Consider the following 19,887-nt stretch of genomic DNA (forward strand, 5'->3'; position numbering starts at 1 on the left):
TTATACAAAGCGGGTACGCATGAAAGACTTCGCTGCTTCAAAACTCAGTTTCCATTTAGACTTCTAGGCTGCCATCAAAGCCTTTGGTTGGTAACAACCAACTCGAAGTATCATAGAAAATGTCGAAAACCCTTACAATCTTTTCGAAAGCATAGCATCAATGTTTGATGGGATATAGTGGCGTTTTGTGAAATGAGAAATCAGGGCTCGAGGAAAGGTTCTGAGACATGATTTGGATAATCGATTGCAAGCATACAAGCTCCGAAAGGCGCTCCTGGTTTTGCTACATCAGAATAGCATAGTTTAAGTTTAACATAGTTTAAGAACATGTTGGACTGTGAAGATATTTTCTGGGCACCACAATGTGGCGTTTATAGCCAGTGCTTGAACTCTTTCTGAGAACACCTAGTATAACCTAACCTATAGTATAAATATTGTATGTATGTACTTGAGATGTCCGTCTTGATGTTCCGCAAATGGAGGGACCTACATTTTTGCGCCTCCTCCGAACGGTAGATGGGTTTTTATGACAGAAATACATTCAGCGGTTTGACATTGTCTGCGGCACGATCGTTATTAGGAGAAGCTTGTTGTATCACTTGGTGTGTCATGCACAGAAATTCGAACCAGTGCACTTCCAAAACCATTCGGCTATATTTAAATATAAATATTTTATTATTTAATTTAAAGAGGCAGCTATACCTCTAAATCCCTTCATTAATCAGTTCCGCCTTTGAATACATATTTACATATGCACTTGTCTATATCCATGTGTTGCTTATGTTTTCATTAGCGCTGGGCTTCTTACGCTTTTCAATAGTAAATGACTGACCGTGATATTCAACACGCATTGACAGTATCGTATGACTTGATCCCTCCCTCTTTATTCTCCCAACAGGTATAACTCCCATGCAAAAATTGGCTTGCAACTAAGCACATTGTCAAGCAAGGCGGAAATATATACACACATACATACATATAATACATAAATGTACACATACATACACACATATGTACATACATATAATATGCAAGAAACGTTTAACGCTTACTAACAGTTATAAATGAAATTGAAATGTAAATAAATACGACTTAATAAAATATTTTCCACTCCACGACAAATGCTAATTATCTTATTTTTGTTTCGTTTCTCTCGTTACAGATATTTGAAGTAAACGCCCTAAAAAAATATATAAAGTGCGCGGCAAAGAACTTTGAAATTACGAAAAATAGTTTATTATCAACCAGTATCCAACTAGTTACTTTAAAACTAGTGTCACAAAACGATTCGCCCTTTTTACGCTTTTCCACAAAATTTATAAACCGTTATTTTTTACCTAGTAATAAAATATAGATATGTGAATAACACGAATGACGAAGTTGGCACGCGAATTAAAGTCATAAAAAGCATTTTCTTTATTTTTTGCATTGGTTTTTTTACAAATAGTACGTAAATCTTGAATGCCTTTTAAGTTTAAGAAAAAAGCGAACCAATAACTCACGAAAAGTAAAAGTAGAAATTAAAATTAAGTAATTTTTAATTTCGAACACGATTAACGTATTTTCGGTCAGTATACGAGTTTTATATTAAACAAAAACAAGTTTTATTACGAAAATGGCAATGCTCGAGGCGCGGCCTTATCGGCCCTTTAAGTCGAGTGAGGAGTACTTAGAGGCGATGAAAGAAGACTTGGCCGAGTGGTTGAGCACACTCTATCCCGATTTGAACATCAATGCGGAGAACTTTATGGATCGTCTAGATACAGGAGTCGCATTATGCAAGGTAAGTTTAAGAAAACAATGCACATAGAATAAAATGGGGTATGAAGAACTGCTGATAGTGGATATAAAAAATTTGTCTCACGATTACCATTGAAATTGGATGCCTTTGCTTCCCGTATTTTTTGCCTAACATTTAAGGTGTTATTTTAAAAAAGCGATTACGTAGTGCTACTCCTTCACTAAATCTCACAGAATTGCAAGAGTACTTTAATTCCTTCAATGCCTCCATGGAATTGTAAAAGTAATTGAGAAGCTGAAAGTTCATCTACGAATGGAAATACTAAATTTTTATTGCTTTCAACGGCTAAGATTGAGAAAACATATTGGACATTTTGGTACCTTATTTTTTACCAAATTTCAACTCATCAATCCACAAATTATTTAATACATTTATTTTCATTTATAGAGCATGGAGCGATGTATTGTTAATTCGCGCTTTGATTTCTTTCTCCTATTGGTGATGTGCTGCTTGATGTGATTCTACAAACAAGAACCCTATAATTTTATTTCCTCTCCAAAAAGAGAGGGAGAGTTTTTTTTTAATTGCAGAAGTATACTGTGAAGTTTACTTGAAAGTTTTTCTTTCTGAGGTCTATTGGAATAAATCTCTTGAAGTTGAGTGTCTCCCGTAGGGATCGAACCCCGGACAGCTGTTGTGGTTGAACATTTTCTTATCTAAATATACTATTTTTTAAACAGGAATATTTATTTGTTGGTGTTTTCTGGGTAGGCTCTCAAGCTACTGAACCGATTCACTTACATAAAACTGCGGTGATTTCGAGTGTCATATTTAGCCAAGTGGCTATATTTTGTTTTAATACCTGAACAAATTTTGAAGATATAATATATGTATGTAAAAACGTGGTCCTGAGAAAACTGAAAACGATGCTTTTCGGCAGAATGGCACTATTATACTACAATATGGGTATTAAACCTAAAATACTTTAAAAAATTTCATATCCATACTTTGAGGGTTTCCACATTTTTAAAAAAATTACTTACGCTCAAATAGTGAAAAAGTTAAAGAGCATTAGCAATGGAGTTTCCATCTAACTCGATTTTAAATCTAATTGAATCCATATTGCCACTAAATTTAATATAAGAAATTAAATCCGGATTTTAAGTTAGTCATTCCAATGTGAGATTCTGATTAAAGGTTTTAAAGTTAAATAAATGTATTGGCCAACAATTCACTCGACAGGTGACACTGGGAGTGAGACATTTCCAAAAATTGTTTTTATTGTTCGATTTGCTTCAACGAATTTCAATTTTCTGCGTTTATTGTTGCAGGCGTAGCAACGTGTGCCGGGTATTTCCTAGTTTATTCATAATCTCTTATTTATTTATGCGTGCCTTCAAATTAATCAGCTATGAAAAATAACGACTTCACTTTCATCAGCATCATAAATTTTTCCTACAATCTTAATCCATTAAAAATAATTTGAATGCATTTTCCATTTTATTCGAACAATAACATCGCGCACAGAATTTAATTACGCTGGATGCCACTACTAAACCTCCAGCTTTTACTTTCATTTCAACTCACTTCAACAAGCTCAACAGATGAGAAGTGCAAATAATGACAATGCATAAATTTCACCACATCATCAGTGCGAATATGCACCTTGCAAACGACGGCCGGCGGCAAACTTGTGCACTTGACAATGAACGAATGAATGTACGCCGCATGTGGCACATTTTAGTAGCTAACACGTTGCATGCTGCACGTACAATTTGAAGTTTCGTTCATAAATAAAAACACGCATAAATACATACATACGAATACAAATGCAAATACATACGCTAATAAAATATTTGCTCCCATAGCTGTGAACTTCTTGCGTACTGCAAGTATACCATCTTCAACATTTTTGTGTCGGCTATGCTGTTGCTGTAGCTTGGGGCTGCACTGCAGTCGCATCTCCCCCACTGCGTCAATTAGTGTAATGTCAGTTTAATTTATTTGCCGCCACTGTTTGTTTGTGCGCATTAAACATACGGTACTTATTGCTGCAGCTGAAAATGTTTTATATGTATTTTCTGTTGGGGTTGCTGCTTCTCTGCCAATGGTTCTCATGTGGCGCTTTGCATTGAAGATCATATATGTACATATATGTATGTTTACGGCTTTTATTGTTGCTGTTGTCCCCATGAATAGGGCGTTTCTATTGTCGCACTGGATCTCATTTCATGGAGCTATCTGCGACATCCGATTTTACTGGTTTTGCCTCTGCAGAAAAGTTGACGGGGTTGAAGGCTTGTACAGCAGCTGATAACTGCAGCACAAAGTGCATCATTGCCTAAGTATCTATACATACATATGTATATTCAAGTGTATGTATGCAAAAAGTGCATATAAGCTGAAATATATCTCTCTCGATAAATGTACAAATTGGAACAATCCCATGAAAGGACTAGTTGTAAGCTACGCATTACGTAAATGCCTTTGTGCTGATAGAAGGCGGATACTTCCTAGGCTATATGCACATGTTGGGAAATTTAGATGGGCTGCACTTAGAAAGTGTTCACAGAAACCCTAGAAAAGATTTTCTCAGTCCTATCTTTACATGTCTTCTTTGAATCTAATCTGCCGCTCTAGCGAGACCATGCCTAGATACCTGGGCACACTTAAATCTTTTTAGACCGTTTTAAAAAACATTTTTTTCTTTGGATGTTTGGAAGTACCATGTAATATCCTGAACGAACAGACTCCAGAACATAAAAAGCATACGCTACGCTGAGATACCCTGACATTTTCTTTTAAAGGATTTTATACAGAAATGCTTTGTGCACGAGCTCCAAATCATTATGGATTGAACTGGCTTCTAACTAGTACCAAATAGATGCAGACGGGCAAGTCTCCACAGCTAATGGCATCGTATGTGTGGTAGTAGTCTGGATTACTGCAAGGCGCACATACAGGCGTAAATACGCATGTGTAAATATATTAATTATATCGTGCACCCTTTATGACGAAATAGCGGGGAACAGTGCATTGCTCTCAACTCCCATCATCCGGTTCACAGAAATTCTCGTATGCGTCTTTTAGGAGTAATTGTTGCTGTTGCTGATGCCGTTGTAAATGCAATTTTGTTGGGTTTGCCGTCCGCTTGATTTCATGCTGTTGCTGCTCTCACACTGATTAAATAAATTATAATTCATATGCTTCTCAAAACACTGAACACTGAAAATCTCACATAACAATAATTCAAGACTTTAAAGTACGAATGATGGGAGCATTTAAATTATTATGCACACAATTCATTTATGAGCACATGCGGTATCATGTAAAATCTATGCGGATGTGTATGTAGAAAGAAACATAATAAATATAGTAAATTTATGCTAATTATCGATCACCAAGTCTTAAATTTGGTTCACAAATTCTAAATGTTGTTTATGAAAGTGTGGTTACATGAAGCTCAGAAGAACCTACATATACAATTTGTGAACAGCCTGTATTATACAGTTATACATTTTTGAAATGAAATAATCACATAAATATCATCCCACCAGCCATAGTAATAATATTATTGCAAAGTTTATCAAGAATTCAGGAAAATGAGCGCCGCAGCAGGTTTGAATGAACCGCAACACAAAAGGCCAGTTGACGTACACCTTTTCGAGTGACAAGCACCGCATATCAGCAATAACGCAACGCGGTGGATATTCGCTTCCAAATGGTCCATCATTGTTGGTGTACCGGTGGATTAGCGATTTCATTACAGCAAATTTAGACAGAAATTAATCAAATTAAGCCACAAGCAATTATCGCTAAAAAAATGTTTTCGATGGAAATGTGTACACAAAATGACCGAATATCTGATAGTTAATAATGACGTGCCTTTATCTGTTTCATCAGAAGGTTTTAGTAAACTATTAAATCAAAATCTTCTTGCAATATCTTCCAAAAAGTGATGTACACAGCTCAAATTTCTACGCATAACGAGGAATCACCTCAGTCGGGATATCCTGGGCCTAGCACTTCAGAGTAGCAATAATTTCTTCGGTACGCAATGGATGAAATCTCTCTGGAAATAGATTATCAACTAGTTTATGCAAAACCAGGAATACTTAATCGAATAAGTCGCATGGATGTAAAATTAGGATAACCACAAAACTACGCGAACTGCACCACTATTTTCGAAATAAATTTGCAAGCTTGCAAACGCCGTTCTGGCGAAAGTTTTTCCATGTTGAAATTCTATACATATGCATACTGAGCGCAAACTGGCTCACTCACTAGTCACTGAAAACGATGTTGCTAAGCCGAAAATAAACCAACAAAATATTTTAGTTATGGAATGCACATTCTATGCTATAGAAGCAATTTATTCCATGCCAAGTGATCCAGGTATTTCGGACCCTGTCGTAAATTTTTTTGCTTGTATGAAGGCTTGAGTATAATAAGAATTAAACTGAAAAAATGTTGAAAAGAAATTGATCATTTTGAGATTTATTCTATGTCAAACATTTTTGTATGGAGTTTTTTAAAGTGAAAGTTCTGCGACTCTTTTAAAAAATTTTATATTTTTTTTACGAGTTGAAAGTTTTTAAGAGTTTAAGTCATTTCTTTTGGAAACAAATTTTGGGCATTTTGGTATAGAGTTTTTTCAGCGTGAATTCATATTTAAAAACTTTCTTTTTATATTTTTTTAGGACAAAATATACTTTTTAAGTAGAACTATTTCGAAAAAAAATATTTTTGGAAAATAAGTGCTGAAAATTTTGGTATTGGGTATTTAAGAGTTTAAGTTTTTTTCGGAAGAAATGTTGAGCATTTTGAAGTCGTTTATAGTGAAATATCATATGTTATTTTTTACATTTTAATAAACAACATTTTGAAAAAATGTTAGAATTTTTGGTATGTAGTTTTTAAGAGTTTCATTGTTTATTCTGTTTGGAAATTTTTTTTTTTTTGGCAATTTTAGCACTGAGTTTTTAGGAGTGAAATATTTGGGGTTAGTTTTAACATTTTTTTTAAGTTATTACCTTTTTTACTTTTTAAGGATAAAATATGTATATCTACTCTTTTCCCCTTTAATTGTGATCATTCTTTTTCATTTTATTTTAATTTATATATTAAAATTTTAAAAATTTTATCTTGTTTACATTTTTCTGTTTACATCATTTTTTTGTTTGTTTAAAATTTGTTTGAAAAGTACACTCCTCAAATTAAAAAATTAAAAAAAAGCTCATTAATAGCTGAGGTCATGCCCAGTAATGCCTGAAAGTTTCATAGTGAGGTTCCTATAACTTTTCGAGTTATATTCAGATATTATTTACAGATATTAAGGCGCATTCAGTAGCAGGTGGGGATGTGCGGTTATTACTTGCCATTTGACATGATCTGCAAATTGACCCCACGCGCAGTTCTCTTGTGAAAGACATTTTTGATTTCCACTCCTCGTGTAACAGCTAACTCGAGCGGAAAGTTCCAATGCCTGAACGAAAATAATTTAAAATGAAAAAAACACGCACGGAGTATAAATACGTATGTACATACAAAAAAATTCACTTTAGACCATTCACGTCTAAGACAGTTTATTATTTTAGGCTTCAAATGTCACAAAATGTTATTCATGTCAAAGTGTTCCCAGAAACAACAGAATGATAAATACAAAAATAAAGTTTAATCTGCTCACATATGTATGTGTGTTCGTGCCTTAAAATCGTTGTAAATTGTTTCTTTTACACATTCACATGTGCACATACATACTCATGTGCATGCAATGCATTTACGATATTGTTAAAATTTCCATTTACTGAATATTTGTGATTTTGATTTGTGCTGGTTTAGAGATGACAGTGCGCTTTTTACGAAGTACTTTGCAGAATTCAATACATTTTTTCGATCCCAACAATTAGTGAAAACAAAAGGAGGTAAATTTTAACTAAATATAACTTGAGGTCTAAAATTTTCAATATTAAATAACATCAACGATAGTAACCGATACTGTTTGGCATACAGACGATAAATTATCGATGCTTATCGATAGTGTAGAGTATTGGCAAGAAAAAATAAGTAGCTGTTGTTTACACAAGCAGCTATTATTTCATTAACCCCTTGTACTCGTCAGGTCTTTCACTTAAATTACGGATTAATTTCATAAGTAATAGAAAAAACATAAATTGCATATAAAAAAATAAATGTGAGTAAGTAAAAGGGTAAGCAATCAGTCAATCTAGATCTAGCGGTCAGAAAATGATCTCACCTAGACAGAATGTCTCCATAATGTTACTAGAGACCTTAAAGACTTTCTTAACTAACAGATATCATAACAATAATATGTCTGTCGCCTCCCGCCTATTTCTATTCGGTCATACTAAACAATCGCTTTCGACTTAGTGGGGGGCTTCGAGATGTTATGCATTGTTGTGCATTTTCAATAACTTGGCGCGCCAACTATTTTACGAAGTTCAAGTTAAAATTGATTTGTTATTTTTCGTATTATTATTTTTAAACTACTTGGCGGAGGTTTAACAACAAAACGGCATCCAAGAGTTCCTGAAGATGACTTCTAATTCTGATCGAATTATCGACAAATAACTAAAAACAATTATGGAATTTGTTGTTTCATTGAGCTCACAAAACTAAAAATAAAAAATAAAAATATTTGGAGGTCATTAAAATACTTATTTATTAATTAATTCTTTAGCCGTCGTAACGAATTTAAAGCTATTTGCACTGACTTCGCAAGGAATTTCTAAGGTTCAGCTCTCCTATAAGGAGAATTGCACAGAATAAATGCTTGATTTTTTTATATAAAACAAATTTTTTTTTTAAATTAGCGGTATTTTTTAGTCACTTGCAAAATGCACTTTCAATTCGCTTTTACTGGGCAATAAAACTGTACATATACCCAAAAAAAATTTAAAAAATTCTGTTTAAAAAGTTTAAAGTTTTGATGAAATTTTGAAAAACTTTAAATAAAGTTTGAAACTTTGTATTTCCATAGAGAAATAATCGTATGATTATAGTTTTGCAACGGGGTGTGTATGAGAAGAAATCGTTGGGATACGAATTCATAGTGGTTAGGGCAAGTATATTATAAAACTAACGATTTCTATCGATGGTACTGAAAACTATCGTTGGCTTTACAAATGAAGGTCATAACCCATCGATAGTGGCGACGACATGCCATCGTTAGCTTCAGACTTCCAACTATAATTCATACTCCTCTTGTTAATGCACTAACTAACAGAGATGCATTGCTTGAGCGAGGAAATTGCAATCCAGACAGCGCATGCCTTATTGACGCAAGCAATTAACATCACATTTACAACATAATAAAAAAACGCTTTTACCCATTTTATGTCGGTACATTTGGCGTTCGCAGCTCTGGCACCAATCAAGCGAAAACAAATAAGTACATATTTCAACATCTGCAACAACTCGATGGCTTATATACATACGCACTCGTATGCAGATAAGAAAAAGCTGTGCCATGAAAAAGGAAGTGGGAGCGACGAACGAAAATTTCAGAGCTGCTATCGGCCAGCCTTTATAGCGCGCCGCATACTGCATCCATCAAATTTCGATTAAATTACTGGCTGTTTACTTAACAAAGACCCATACAAATGCATATGTACTCGTATGTATTGAGGTATGTACTCGTATGTACAGAAGAAGTTATGGGAGTCTTTAAAAATGTTCACACGTTGCGTAGCGTTCACTTTTGGTAGTCAAGTTTTTACACTACCAGGTCATGCCCCCTATCACTCCCCCTCAACTGTTGCTAGTCGCTGAAGTTATGTGGCATTTTTGAGGAAAAACAAAGCTGCAGTGTACTGAATAAATATTGGTATTGGGTAAGCGTAGAGTTTACTTAATATTCGATTCTCCTACTTTCCCCACTAAAACAACAAGAAATCATAAATGTGCCAAATACTCGTACTCATATGTAATCGCGGAGCTCAGTGGTGAGCATAAGCAAAGTAAATCCCCTCTAATGGATTGCATGGATTCAAAGTTGTGAGATTGTGCAGCATTTGCCATATGTTCTGGTGGTATTCAAAGGAGGCCTTTGATGTCATTCGTTACATGAAAGGTCATAAAAACGTAAAACCAATGTTTGCCCAAAGTTTGTGATGTTTGTTTTTTTTTTAGTTTTATGCGTTTTTCCTACACGAAAGTTAGCATTTTCATGAAATTTTAAAGTTTTCACAGAACAAAAGTTTTGCCTCAGTATTGTACGATCTCCAAATTAACAGCCAGGATGCCAGAGTGCAACAATAAAAAGGCGAAAGAGATTGATGTTTGGCTTGTGGTAATTAAAATCTGGTGTACTTGTTTTCAGCACAAAGTTAAGAAAAAAAACTATTTTTAAGGTAGAGTTATTCAATAGGGGCTTAACACATCTCTTTTGCATAGCCGAATTTGAAAGGTTTCGGCATTTCAGATAATTAAGAGCCTTCATTACTTAAACTCATTTATTCTTTTAGGCGGTTAGACTAAGATTTTTTCGAAAATTACTCGACTATGCAGACTCAGAGGTTCCCAAACCATGTCAAAGACATGGAACCGACTGACTTGGTTTATTGCGAATTGTCGTATTTACAGTATTTACAGTAAATTTAGTGAAACAATAAATTTGGACTTGAATTTATTCATTATAGCACACACAACCTGTCTTGCGGGACGATTATTACGACCGAAAGTGGGAGTAAAGCTGCGATTGATTAAGAATTTCGCACGTCTTTCTTCCAAATATTGCTCGTTCGTGAAGGCCACCTTTATACAAATGTAGACCTAAATGACGTTTTGACAGCGCTAGATCATAAAAAGGATTAAGGATGGGCTTTTTATGTTCTTGGTACGCATTTCTGCCCAAAAATTAAGGACTTCATAGTTTCCTTCTAAAGTGAGTGAGTTTTAACGTTAAACGTAGTAAATTCGGAGCCACCGAATGAGAGTCAACCCTGAATACACTCAGGAAGCTCAAAACTCTTTAAAAGTAGCTATGAAAACTTTGCATTTTTCTTTGGGCGAACAAAAATCACACTTTATAAGTCTTTCACCATGTCCGTACTACAAGTATAGTTGGGCGCAGAACCTTGGGCGATGACAAAATCCATTAAAGTTGTCATTGGAGTTCTCAAGTGAAAGTATTTTTTCTCACACTTGTTTGGGATCAATCAAGAACTTCTCCATTATCAGAGCCACCGGCAATTAAAAAGTTAAACTAAAAGAAATTGTTTTTTGCAATTTTATTGCTTTTAAATTTTGTGCAATTTGCTTACCCAAATTTTAGTCCCTTATCCCAGGTGTTTTGCGCCAGTACAAGTGCTGTGTGTCTAATAAAAAACTCTCTATAAGGTGGCTCAAAATTAATCGTCAATTTTGTTTTCGAATAACTTTTTTACTAAATAAAAAAATAATAACTTTGAGTGATGGAAATCTTTATTTTGAACTTTATGCGCTCCATTGTTTGTTTCAACGCTGCAGCTGTTTGGCTCGCAAGCGTCAAATATAATTGACGTACAACGCCATTTATAAAATTTATAAATTTTCCGTTAGGATGACTAATTTACGCCGTCTTGTACTGGCGAAGCTGGATAAAAACGATAAAAATCGCTGACATTGGAACTATGGTGAAAAGATTTCAAAGGTGAACTATCAGAATCAGCTGATGGGCTGACGACACTTGTGGTCACGAAGCTGTTTGTTTACGAAAAATGTAAGACTTTGTTAGTTATAAACGAAAAAAATAAACCAATCACACTTCGTTGCCGTCTGAACGATTGGACTGATTGGACGAGTATGTGAATATGTGTGAACTGACCGTGCAGAATTCGGGTGCCGAATGCACAAGTGTCGTGGCAGCCAAAGTTCCCCTCACAATATTCTCTTTCACCTAAATAGCAAATCTGGTAATCTTTTATCCTTGCATTGGAACAATGAGATGGGGCAACGAATAAAAATCCTACATCTTGGCTGGTCAGTTAGGTCATATTGAAAATATTTCATTTAATACCTGGAGGTGGTAGAGAGGAAGAGAAAGGTCCTTTGTATTTGGATAAATTAGGGAAGAAGGGCTTGACTTCAGTTTTCATTTATTTAAAATTGCGATATTCCAATAAAGAAAACTGTTTACATTTGCACTAATTTCCTAATAAAATTTTTTATTTCACAGCGCGACAAATTGAATATATTTATCAAAAAAAAAATAAAATCATACAATATGGAATACCTATTCTAGTTATATGTGAATTTTTATTAATTGCATGAAGTTTTTGTGAGAGGCGATATATATATAATTGCCGCATACACCCTTTTTGGGTGTTTGGCCGAGCTCCTCCTGCTATTTGTGATGTGCATCTTGATGTTCCACAAATAGAGGGACCTACAGTTTCAAGCCGACTCCGAACGGCAGATATTTTTTATGAGGAGCTTTTTCATGGCAGAAATACACTTGGAAGTTTGCCATAGCCTGCTAAGTGGCGGCTATTAGAAAAAAGTTTTTCTATTCACGCACGGAAATTCGAACCTGCACACTCCCGAATGGTAGTCATGCACCGAACCATTCTGCTGCGGCGAGCGCCAAGGATGAATAGACCTTGGTAAATTCGAGAAAAAAAGATGGTGACTATTTGAAAACAACTTTTGGACTTTAGCTAATAATGCTTTTAGATTAATAAACCACGACATTTCACGGAAAAATTTAATATACAAGTATTCGTTCAAATTTTATGAAGATGAATATCTAAGCCGAACCATGAATCATTTGTGCATTGCAGTGGAACCCAGAACAAACAAACAAACACTAAATTGAGGGGTAAAATGTTCTAAGTCGATAATAAGGTGATTTGTCAAAAGTTTACATTTATTTTATACAGCATAACATAAAGTAAATGGAACTCAAAGGAAAAAATGTTTTTGTCAAAACAAAAAAAAATGAATTCAGGATATGATTGAAATTGCTTCATTATGGTTATATTTATTGAATCTATTGTATTTTGTTGTTATTCTGCGCACCGTCAAAGCACTCCCTACTAATGAAAAACATTTTCATTTTCAATTTATTGAAATAATGGGTTTTCCATTGCATGCGCACAAACACTAATAGCGAAATCCGGCTGGCGTATTGCATTTTCTTCTTCTGCAAATGACAGCCATTACTTGCATGCTATTTGGAGCACAGCCAAGTATCCTCTCGGAGGCATTTCACCAACAACGCCTTGGCTTGCCTATTATGCCTAGTATGCTTTGATAAAAAAAAAACCTTCTACAAACACATCCATGCCACTGGACGAGTGGTCTGACATTTATTTATTCTGTTGCTGTGACAGCATGTCCTGATTCTACCAGCTATTTGTGTTTTTTTCTACATAATTTTTCCTTATTTAGGCTTATGGGTTTTAAACGTTAAAGTGATGGCAGTTCGGCTACAATAATAGCGCTACGGTTTTTCAATTATGAACATTTTATTTTCTATATTTTATTTTATGAAAGCATGCCACTTCGCGTTGCAGGCACATTTTAAATATTACGACGGACGCTGATGTCTTTCCGTAAAATGTACGTATGCATGTTCATATATGGGAACACACATATGTAGACATCTTTATGTGACTCTTGAAGCGTTCATGCATATCCCTGGTGTGCTCATGGCTACAAGGCAGTGTGTCAGGCATAAGTTGCAAGGACATGGCTGCAATAACCGCTGCAGTGGCTCAGTAGTGATTCTGCTATCCTGTCACGGCTGTTGCTGAAGCTTTTGTGAGGCAGGTGAATGCATTTGGTGCTTCAGTGATGGCGCTCATTAAATATTTGCACATTCGTCTACTTTTTCTCCTTTCTCCATTATCACTTTTTTATTTATATTTTTTCTAAAAACATGCTATTACTTGAATTTATTAATGGCGTTTTTCGCTCCAACATTTTCGTGTCGTCCTTCGCTAAAGCAGCACAGCAGTCGCATTAGAGCCCATTGAACGGAAGATGGAGGTAGAGTGTTTGTTGTACCGGAGCGTATAATTTTAGCAAGGACTTTTACGGTATTACAGACTTTTGGTAGCGTCAAGGGCCTTTTGTGGAGTGAGTGAGCACTGAATTGTGTCACTTAGGTGAAATGCATTTGCATAATTTTTAAACATAACTTTAGACCAAAGATTCATATGTAGGCGCTTATTCGTATATGGAGCAAGTTTATATGTATGTATACGTATGTGTATTTGGTTATGCAGCGAAAAACTATTACAAAATAAATAAATTGCAAAAGAATAACTTTCACGAAGTGAATTAAAGCGCACAAGTGCCTATGGTATCTTCTTCTTCCATGTAGTAAAATAATTATATATATGTATGTGCATATGTATATGTACGTGAAAGGATAATATGTAAGAAATAATTAGGATTTTGTGTGAAAATGCATAATGGGAACTCTATGATTTTACTTTTTTAGAACTGAAATGCCAGAACTGAATGAAGGCAATAGCAACAAATTTTGTTGAATAGAACAACTAACAAATAAATAAACCGTTGTTAGGAAAAATACATTTCTTGCCTCACATATGCCAATATTAGCGAAAAATTTAGGTCCCGGGATTTCGGGATATTTTTAAAGGAATTCCAGGATCTCGAAATTCGTCCCGCGATTCACATTTGAAAACAAGTTTTTTAATATAGGGAGAATTAGTAACGACCGCCGTAGCAGAATGGCTACATGTGGGACTACCATTCGGTAGTGTCAAGGTTTGTATTTCTGGGGATAAAACCCCAAATGATAATTAAAAAGTGTTTTCTAATAGCGGTCGCTTTTCGGCAGAGATTGGCAATGAGAATGGCTCGTGACCTTAGCGTGTCTCACGAATTAATTCGGAACATTTTACATCATCAATTGGGCACGCGTGGCTGCTCGAGTCTTTTCTTTCAAAAAATTCATCGGAATAAGGTGACACAAGACATGCTTGAGCAAGTGAATTCGCACCCAATGTTTAGCCAGCGCATCATAACAGGTGATGAGAAGTGGGTATATGAGTTTGACATGCAAACCAGTTAACAAGCGGCTGAATGGCGCTATCCACATGAGCCGAAACCCCAAAAACCACGTCAACGTCGGTCAAAATTGACAGTCATGCTACTTGGTTTCTTTGATTATCATGTTGTTGTGAATTGGGGATTCATTCCAAATGGTTCTACTGTAAATAAAGAATATTATTTGGAAGTTATGCGACGTTCGAGATATAATGGCGTAGGAAACGGCCCAATTTGTGGAAAGAAAACTCATGAATCTTACACCATGATAAAGCACCGTCTCACAAGGCTCATATTGTGAACACTTTTTGGACCAAAAACTCGACAAATATCATCGAACAACCACTGTATTAACCGGATTTAGCCCACTGTGACTTTTTTCTTTTCACAAAACTTAAATTGCCACTCCGCGGACACCACTTTGAGTCTATAGAGGCCATTAAGGAGAATTCGCTGAAGGAGCTGAAGAAGATCTCTTCAAACGCGTTTAAAAAGAGCTTTGATGACTGCACTTATTGCGTATTGCTACGAATGGAGCCTATTTTGAAGGCGACAAAATAAATGTTAATGATTAAACAATTATTTTGCGTGTTATTGAACAATTCCCGGTACTATTTTGACGGACTGTATATCTAAAAACCTCTTTTCATACCGGAATCAATTTTATTTTCCATGAGTCGGGAAAGAAGACTAAGTAGTTAAGTAGGTAGAAGTGTAGGTAGTTAAACCAACTCACTTAGACCGTTACCGATCCATTGTATCATAATATCATAGTAACAGTTTACCTGCAACTTCTCGTTAAATGATTTTATTTTAAGTGTAAACCCATTGATTTGAGTGGTACTAAATATTTAAAGTCATCAGTATCATTCAAGAGCGATAAACTAAAGTATCTAAAACTAGTGACACGCAGGGCAGTGTCAGAGAAGATGTCTGACAGACCCTTTCTCCTCCTCATTCTTGCAGCTTCTGCAATAGTCGAAATGAGTTACGTTCAATCTCTGAGCATGTCGACCTACGAGACAGTGGAATGTGCTGAGAGCAACTAAAAAGAGGCCTTTTTCCTTGACCATTTAGTAGCGCCTTTTAGCGGCTGACGTCCCATTTTGGCCAGATTCTTTTTGTAGCATTGCATGTCAAACTATCCACCCATCTCGTGTTGGCTGAACTGACAATGCTACTTGCACTAAGCAGTTTGTAGGTTAAGAGGGGTATACTTACAATTTCATAACCAAGAAGGAGGCGAGTGGTAGTGGCCTCTCTCGCTAATTTGTCTGCGGTTTTTTTTTGTCGGGACACCTAGCACTCAGACATTAATTAAGTCCATTGTACTACACTTGGATTCCCTTTTCTGCCTGCCTTACAATTCCCTGGTATGTCACTATGCTCTGGCACCCATATCAAATGGATGCGGAAATATTCCGCCATCTCGCTAAGAGATGCCCGGCTTTTACGAGCAATGATAGAATTAGGGGCAATCGCACCAAGGGATTTAAAAGCGACGATTAAAATAAATATACAGGATGAACGATATGAAGTGTTACCAACTTCACACTGCTTGTATCTGTAAAACAGCTTATGACATCAACGTCAAAATTGTTGTAATGACAGTTCAATATATTGTTTATAAGCCATCAAAAGCATTTGCGTCTCAGTTTTGTGGAATTTTTTTTTTCTGTGATGGAATTCAAACGTAGTAGTGTGATTGAGTTATATTTGGCTGGAAAATCACAACCACCCATTGTTCCTGAGCTCAGTCACCTCAAAGTAAATAAAATGTTTGTGTATCGCACTATAAAACGTTACAATGATACATTGCAAAACGGTATGGAGGTGGACCAAAAAAACCGCAACGCCAGAAATGGTTCGGAAAGTGAAGGCTCGACTTGAACGAAAACCACGTCGAAGTGGAAGAAAAATGGCCAAAGAACTGAAAATATCGCAAGACAGCATTCGACGCATATTGGAAAATGAGGTCAAGGCCAAGGTCAAGGCTTACAAGTTCCAAAAAGCACACGATCTTTCACCCCAGCAAAAAAAAATTCGGTGCGAAAGAGCAAAGGAGTTGTTGGGCTTGCACGAACGTGGCGAATTTCCTAACATTGTGTTTTCTGATGAAAAAAAATTCCCAATTGAGGAGTTCATAAACACTCAAAACGATCGTGTTTACTTGACCGAACACTCATACGAGAATTTGAGCCTACGTATGGCCACTCAAAGCAATTTCCCATCGCCAGTAATGGTTTGGGTCGCAGTGACCGCCGATGGACGCTCTCCAGTCGTTTTTATCGAGCCTGGTGTCAAAGTGAATGCAACTTATTATCGGGAAAATGTTTTAGAAGCTGCTTTATAGCCGTGGACACGCAAACATTTCGGTCGTAGACCATGGACGTTCCAACAAGACTCGGCACCGTCTCATAAAGCTCGCGTGAACCAAGAATAGTTAAAAAATCATGTTCCACACTTCATTTCGTCCACACAATAGCTTTCGAACTCGCCAGACGCAAATCCGATGAACTATTCCATCTGGTCCATTTTGGAGAGCAAGGCGAGGACTAAAAAATATGCCAGTATGGATGCGCTAAAAAAGCGATTATACGAGAATGGGCCAAAATACCTCAAGATCACATTCGTGCAGCATGCAACTCATTTTTTGACCCTTTGAAGGCTATAGTCAAGGCAAAAGGTGGTCATATCGGGCTAAAGTGAATATATGTTAAAATTGTAATCATTTTTGAACAATTTAGGTAAAACTTCATATCGTTCACCCTGCAGAATCAGAATAAATATAAATGTCTCTCATTTTTGCTTAAGATGAAAACGACTACTTTATATAAAACAATGCACTCTCTATTAGTATTAAAGTTGACATCTAAGGAAGTGCAAACTTGATGTTCGATTTGCGAAGGTGTGAGCCGTAAGTTTTACCACGGGCACAATTCCTTCGACCGATTACTAGCCACGGGTCGTCAAAAGTGGGTGACAAAAAAAGTTAGTAAAATAAATGGCAATAGAATTCCTGTGGCTTTAATAACCTCCTTTTTGCAAACTTTTGAAAAAGCACTGCCCCATCAACCACCTCCTTTGTGTGAACAAAATGCTTATTTGGTTTTGTTGAATTCCAAATGACTAACGACCAGAACAAAGCAGCATTTCGAAAATGCGGTTGGCTATGCAAAAGCAGCACCACCAGCGTCTTTGCTGGTGCAAAATACGTCAAATGCGCGTATTCAGCAGATGCACTCAATAGAGAACACTCAGCAAAGGCGCCCCAAAGCTAAGCTACAAGCAACAAAACGTGGACACAAGCAACCACAAACAAAGAAAAGATTTTTGCGTAAAAATACATCAGCAGCATTTCTTTTCCAGCGCCTTTTTTCACGCATTCACCACCATTTCTCGTTGTTGGTCTTTGTTTGAAAATGTTTTTTGTTTTTTTTCGTTTTTTTCTAGTAGAATCTTCTTATTGCACTCCAAGAATTTGCAAAGTTGACAGATGCCGACAGCGCCTCCCTACGCTGAACAATCACAAATAAAATAAAATTAAGAAACACCAACAAAAATAAATAAACACATTTGTCGCTTTCTACACACAAACTTACAACACTTATGTACATGTACCCCTGCAGGGAAAAGAATTACCCAGTAAAATATTGATTTTTACATAAAATGGTAGTTGTTTGAAAAATAAAATCAAATTTTATGAAAACGAAGGACCTTAACTTGTTTATAGTAATCGTAAAAATCAGGTGTTCATTTCATCATACAAAAGTAGTTTTCCACAAATTTCTCTTAATAATGCCGCATTTATGCGCAGTGCTTTTCGTGCTCTCTTCTCAACATACCCATAGGTTTCAGGGATGATAGATTACAAGGTTTGACCATTCGTAGCAAACTTCTTAGAGCAACTTCTGCTGCCACGTCATAGAAGATTCGGTAACAGAATACTGTCCTCCCGTTTCACACGTATTCTTACGATCTTTAAATCAGTTGTTGTTCAGACGGCAGCAAAGCAAAATGAGGGGACTGCGTAGATTTTCCCTCGTTTCACCAAAATAATCTCAGTTTTTTCGTAAACCAACCACTGTCACTTCCCCTGTTACATCAACCAATCGGTTGATTTCTTCAAAATCGCTGAGAGCCGGTTAGGGTCTGTTGTTGGTCACTTCTGAATTCTTGAGTGAGTGCTCTTTTCTCAAACTAGTGCGCTCTGACTATACAAATGTCTGCTATTTTAGATATTTTACAGCCCTTATTAATAATGGATTTCTTTCTATTTGCATAGTTATATCTTTGTCTGTCCAAAGGTCATTGCTATTAAAAACTTTCTTCCATTTTTACTACTTCAAATCAAAGAAGTTGGACAGAAACAGAAAATATAATATATATCTGTCTGACCGTCATAAATCCGTTCGAAAGACAACCGGGCCCACCGATCTAGACTTATGTTTATCAGGTCAAGGACTGTCATTTCAGTAGCATTCTTTATAAAAGTATGAGGAATTTTGTTAGGCTGTTACGCAATTATTATTATTATTTTAAATACTTATTAAGTGTTGACCTCGTGAAGGAATGCCACAGTGTCCCCAGACCGTGAAGTTCATGACGGCAACGAACAGGCGAGAGAACACGGAATTCATACGACACCGGATAGAAAGACCACGACAGAGGCAAGCAAAACCATTTATCCTCCCTTCCAGAGGAGTGACCTCACGAACTCTGACTTGATACTATACGGGACGTTACGGATTTCGTTATCATTTCAAATAACTAAAATTAATAGAATAGCTCGTTTTGCGAGCTGGGCGATGAAACACCAGAGCACATCCTCTGTGAATGTGCAGCTCACGCATAAGGAATACTTACTTCCCTGAGTGATGTGACTCTGAGTTCATTGTAATATGAAAGCAAGGCCAGAAGAAGTGCTCAAATTAATTAGAAACTTTCAATTATAAACTTGCGCCCAAACAGCAATAGACCACATAAGAGAGAGTACTGCACTATGGTCCAATAAAAGTAACTAACTAATCACCTGGTACCTAGCTTTGAAAATGTTACATCTGGGCTAAGCGCTTTAGTCTTGGGCCTCCAGAGGATATTACAGTTTACTTGATGGGCTGCATTCA

The 19,887-nt window shown here is 36.2% G+C and overlaps 1 protein-coding gene across 3 annotated transcripts in view; it reads left to right on the plus strand.

Annotated features, from left to right (window-relative positions):
* Positions 1-19,887, plus strand: part of LOC128858172 (GAS2-like protein pickled eggs) — a 223,850-nt gene that overhangs the window by 108,731 nt on the left and 95,232 nt on the right. For all 3 annotated transcript variants that reach the window (XM_054094217.1, XM_054094216.1, XM_054094218.1), the window contains one exon: positions 1,163-1,783. In XM_054094217.1, the coding sequence (XP_053950192.1) occupies positions 1,616-1,783 (168 nt within the window). In that variant the 5' untranslated portion in view covers positions 1,163-1,615. The remainder of the gene's footprint in view (positions 1-1,162; positions 1,784-19,887) is intronic.

The sequence above is a fragment of the Anastrepha ludens genome, chromosome 3, assembly GCF_028408465.1.
Source record: "Anastrepha ludens isolate Willacy chromosome 3, idAnaLude1.1, whole genome shotgun sequence".
Classification (NCBI taxonomy): domain Eukaryota; kingdom Metazoa; phylum Arthropoda; class Insecta; order Diptera; family Tephritidae; genus Anastrepha; species Anastrepha ludens.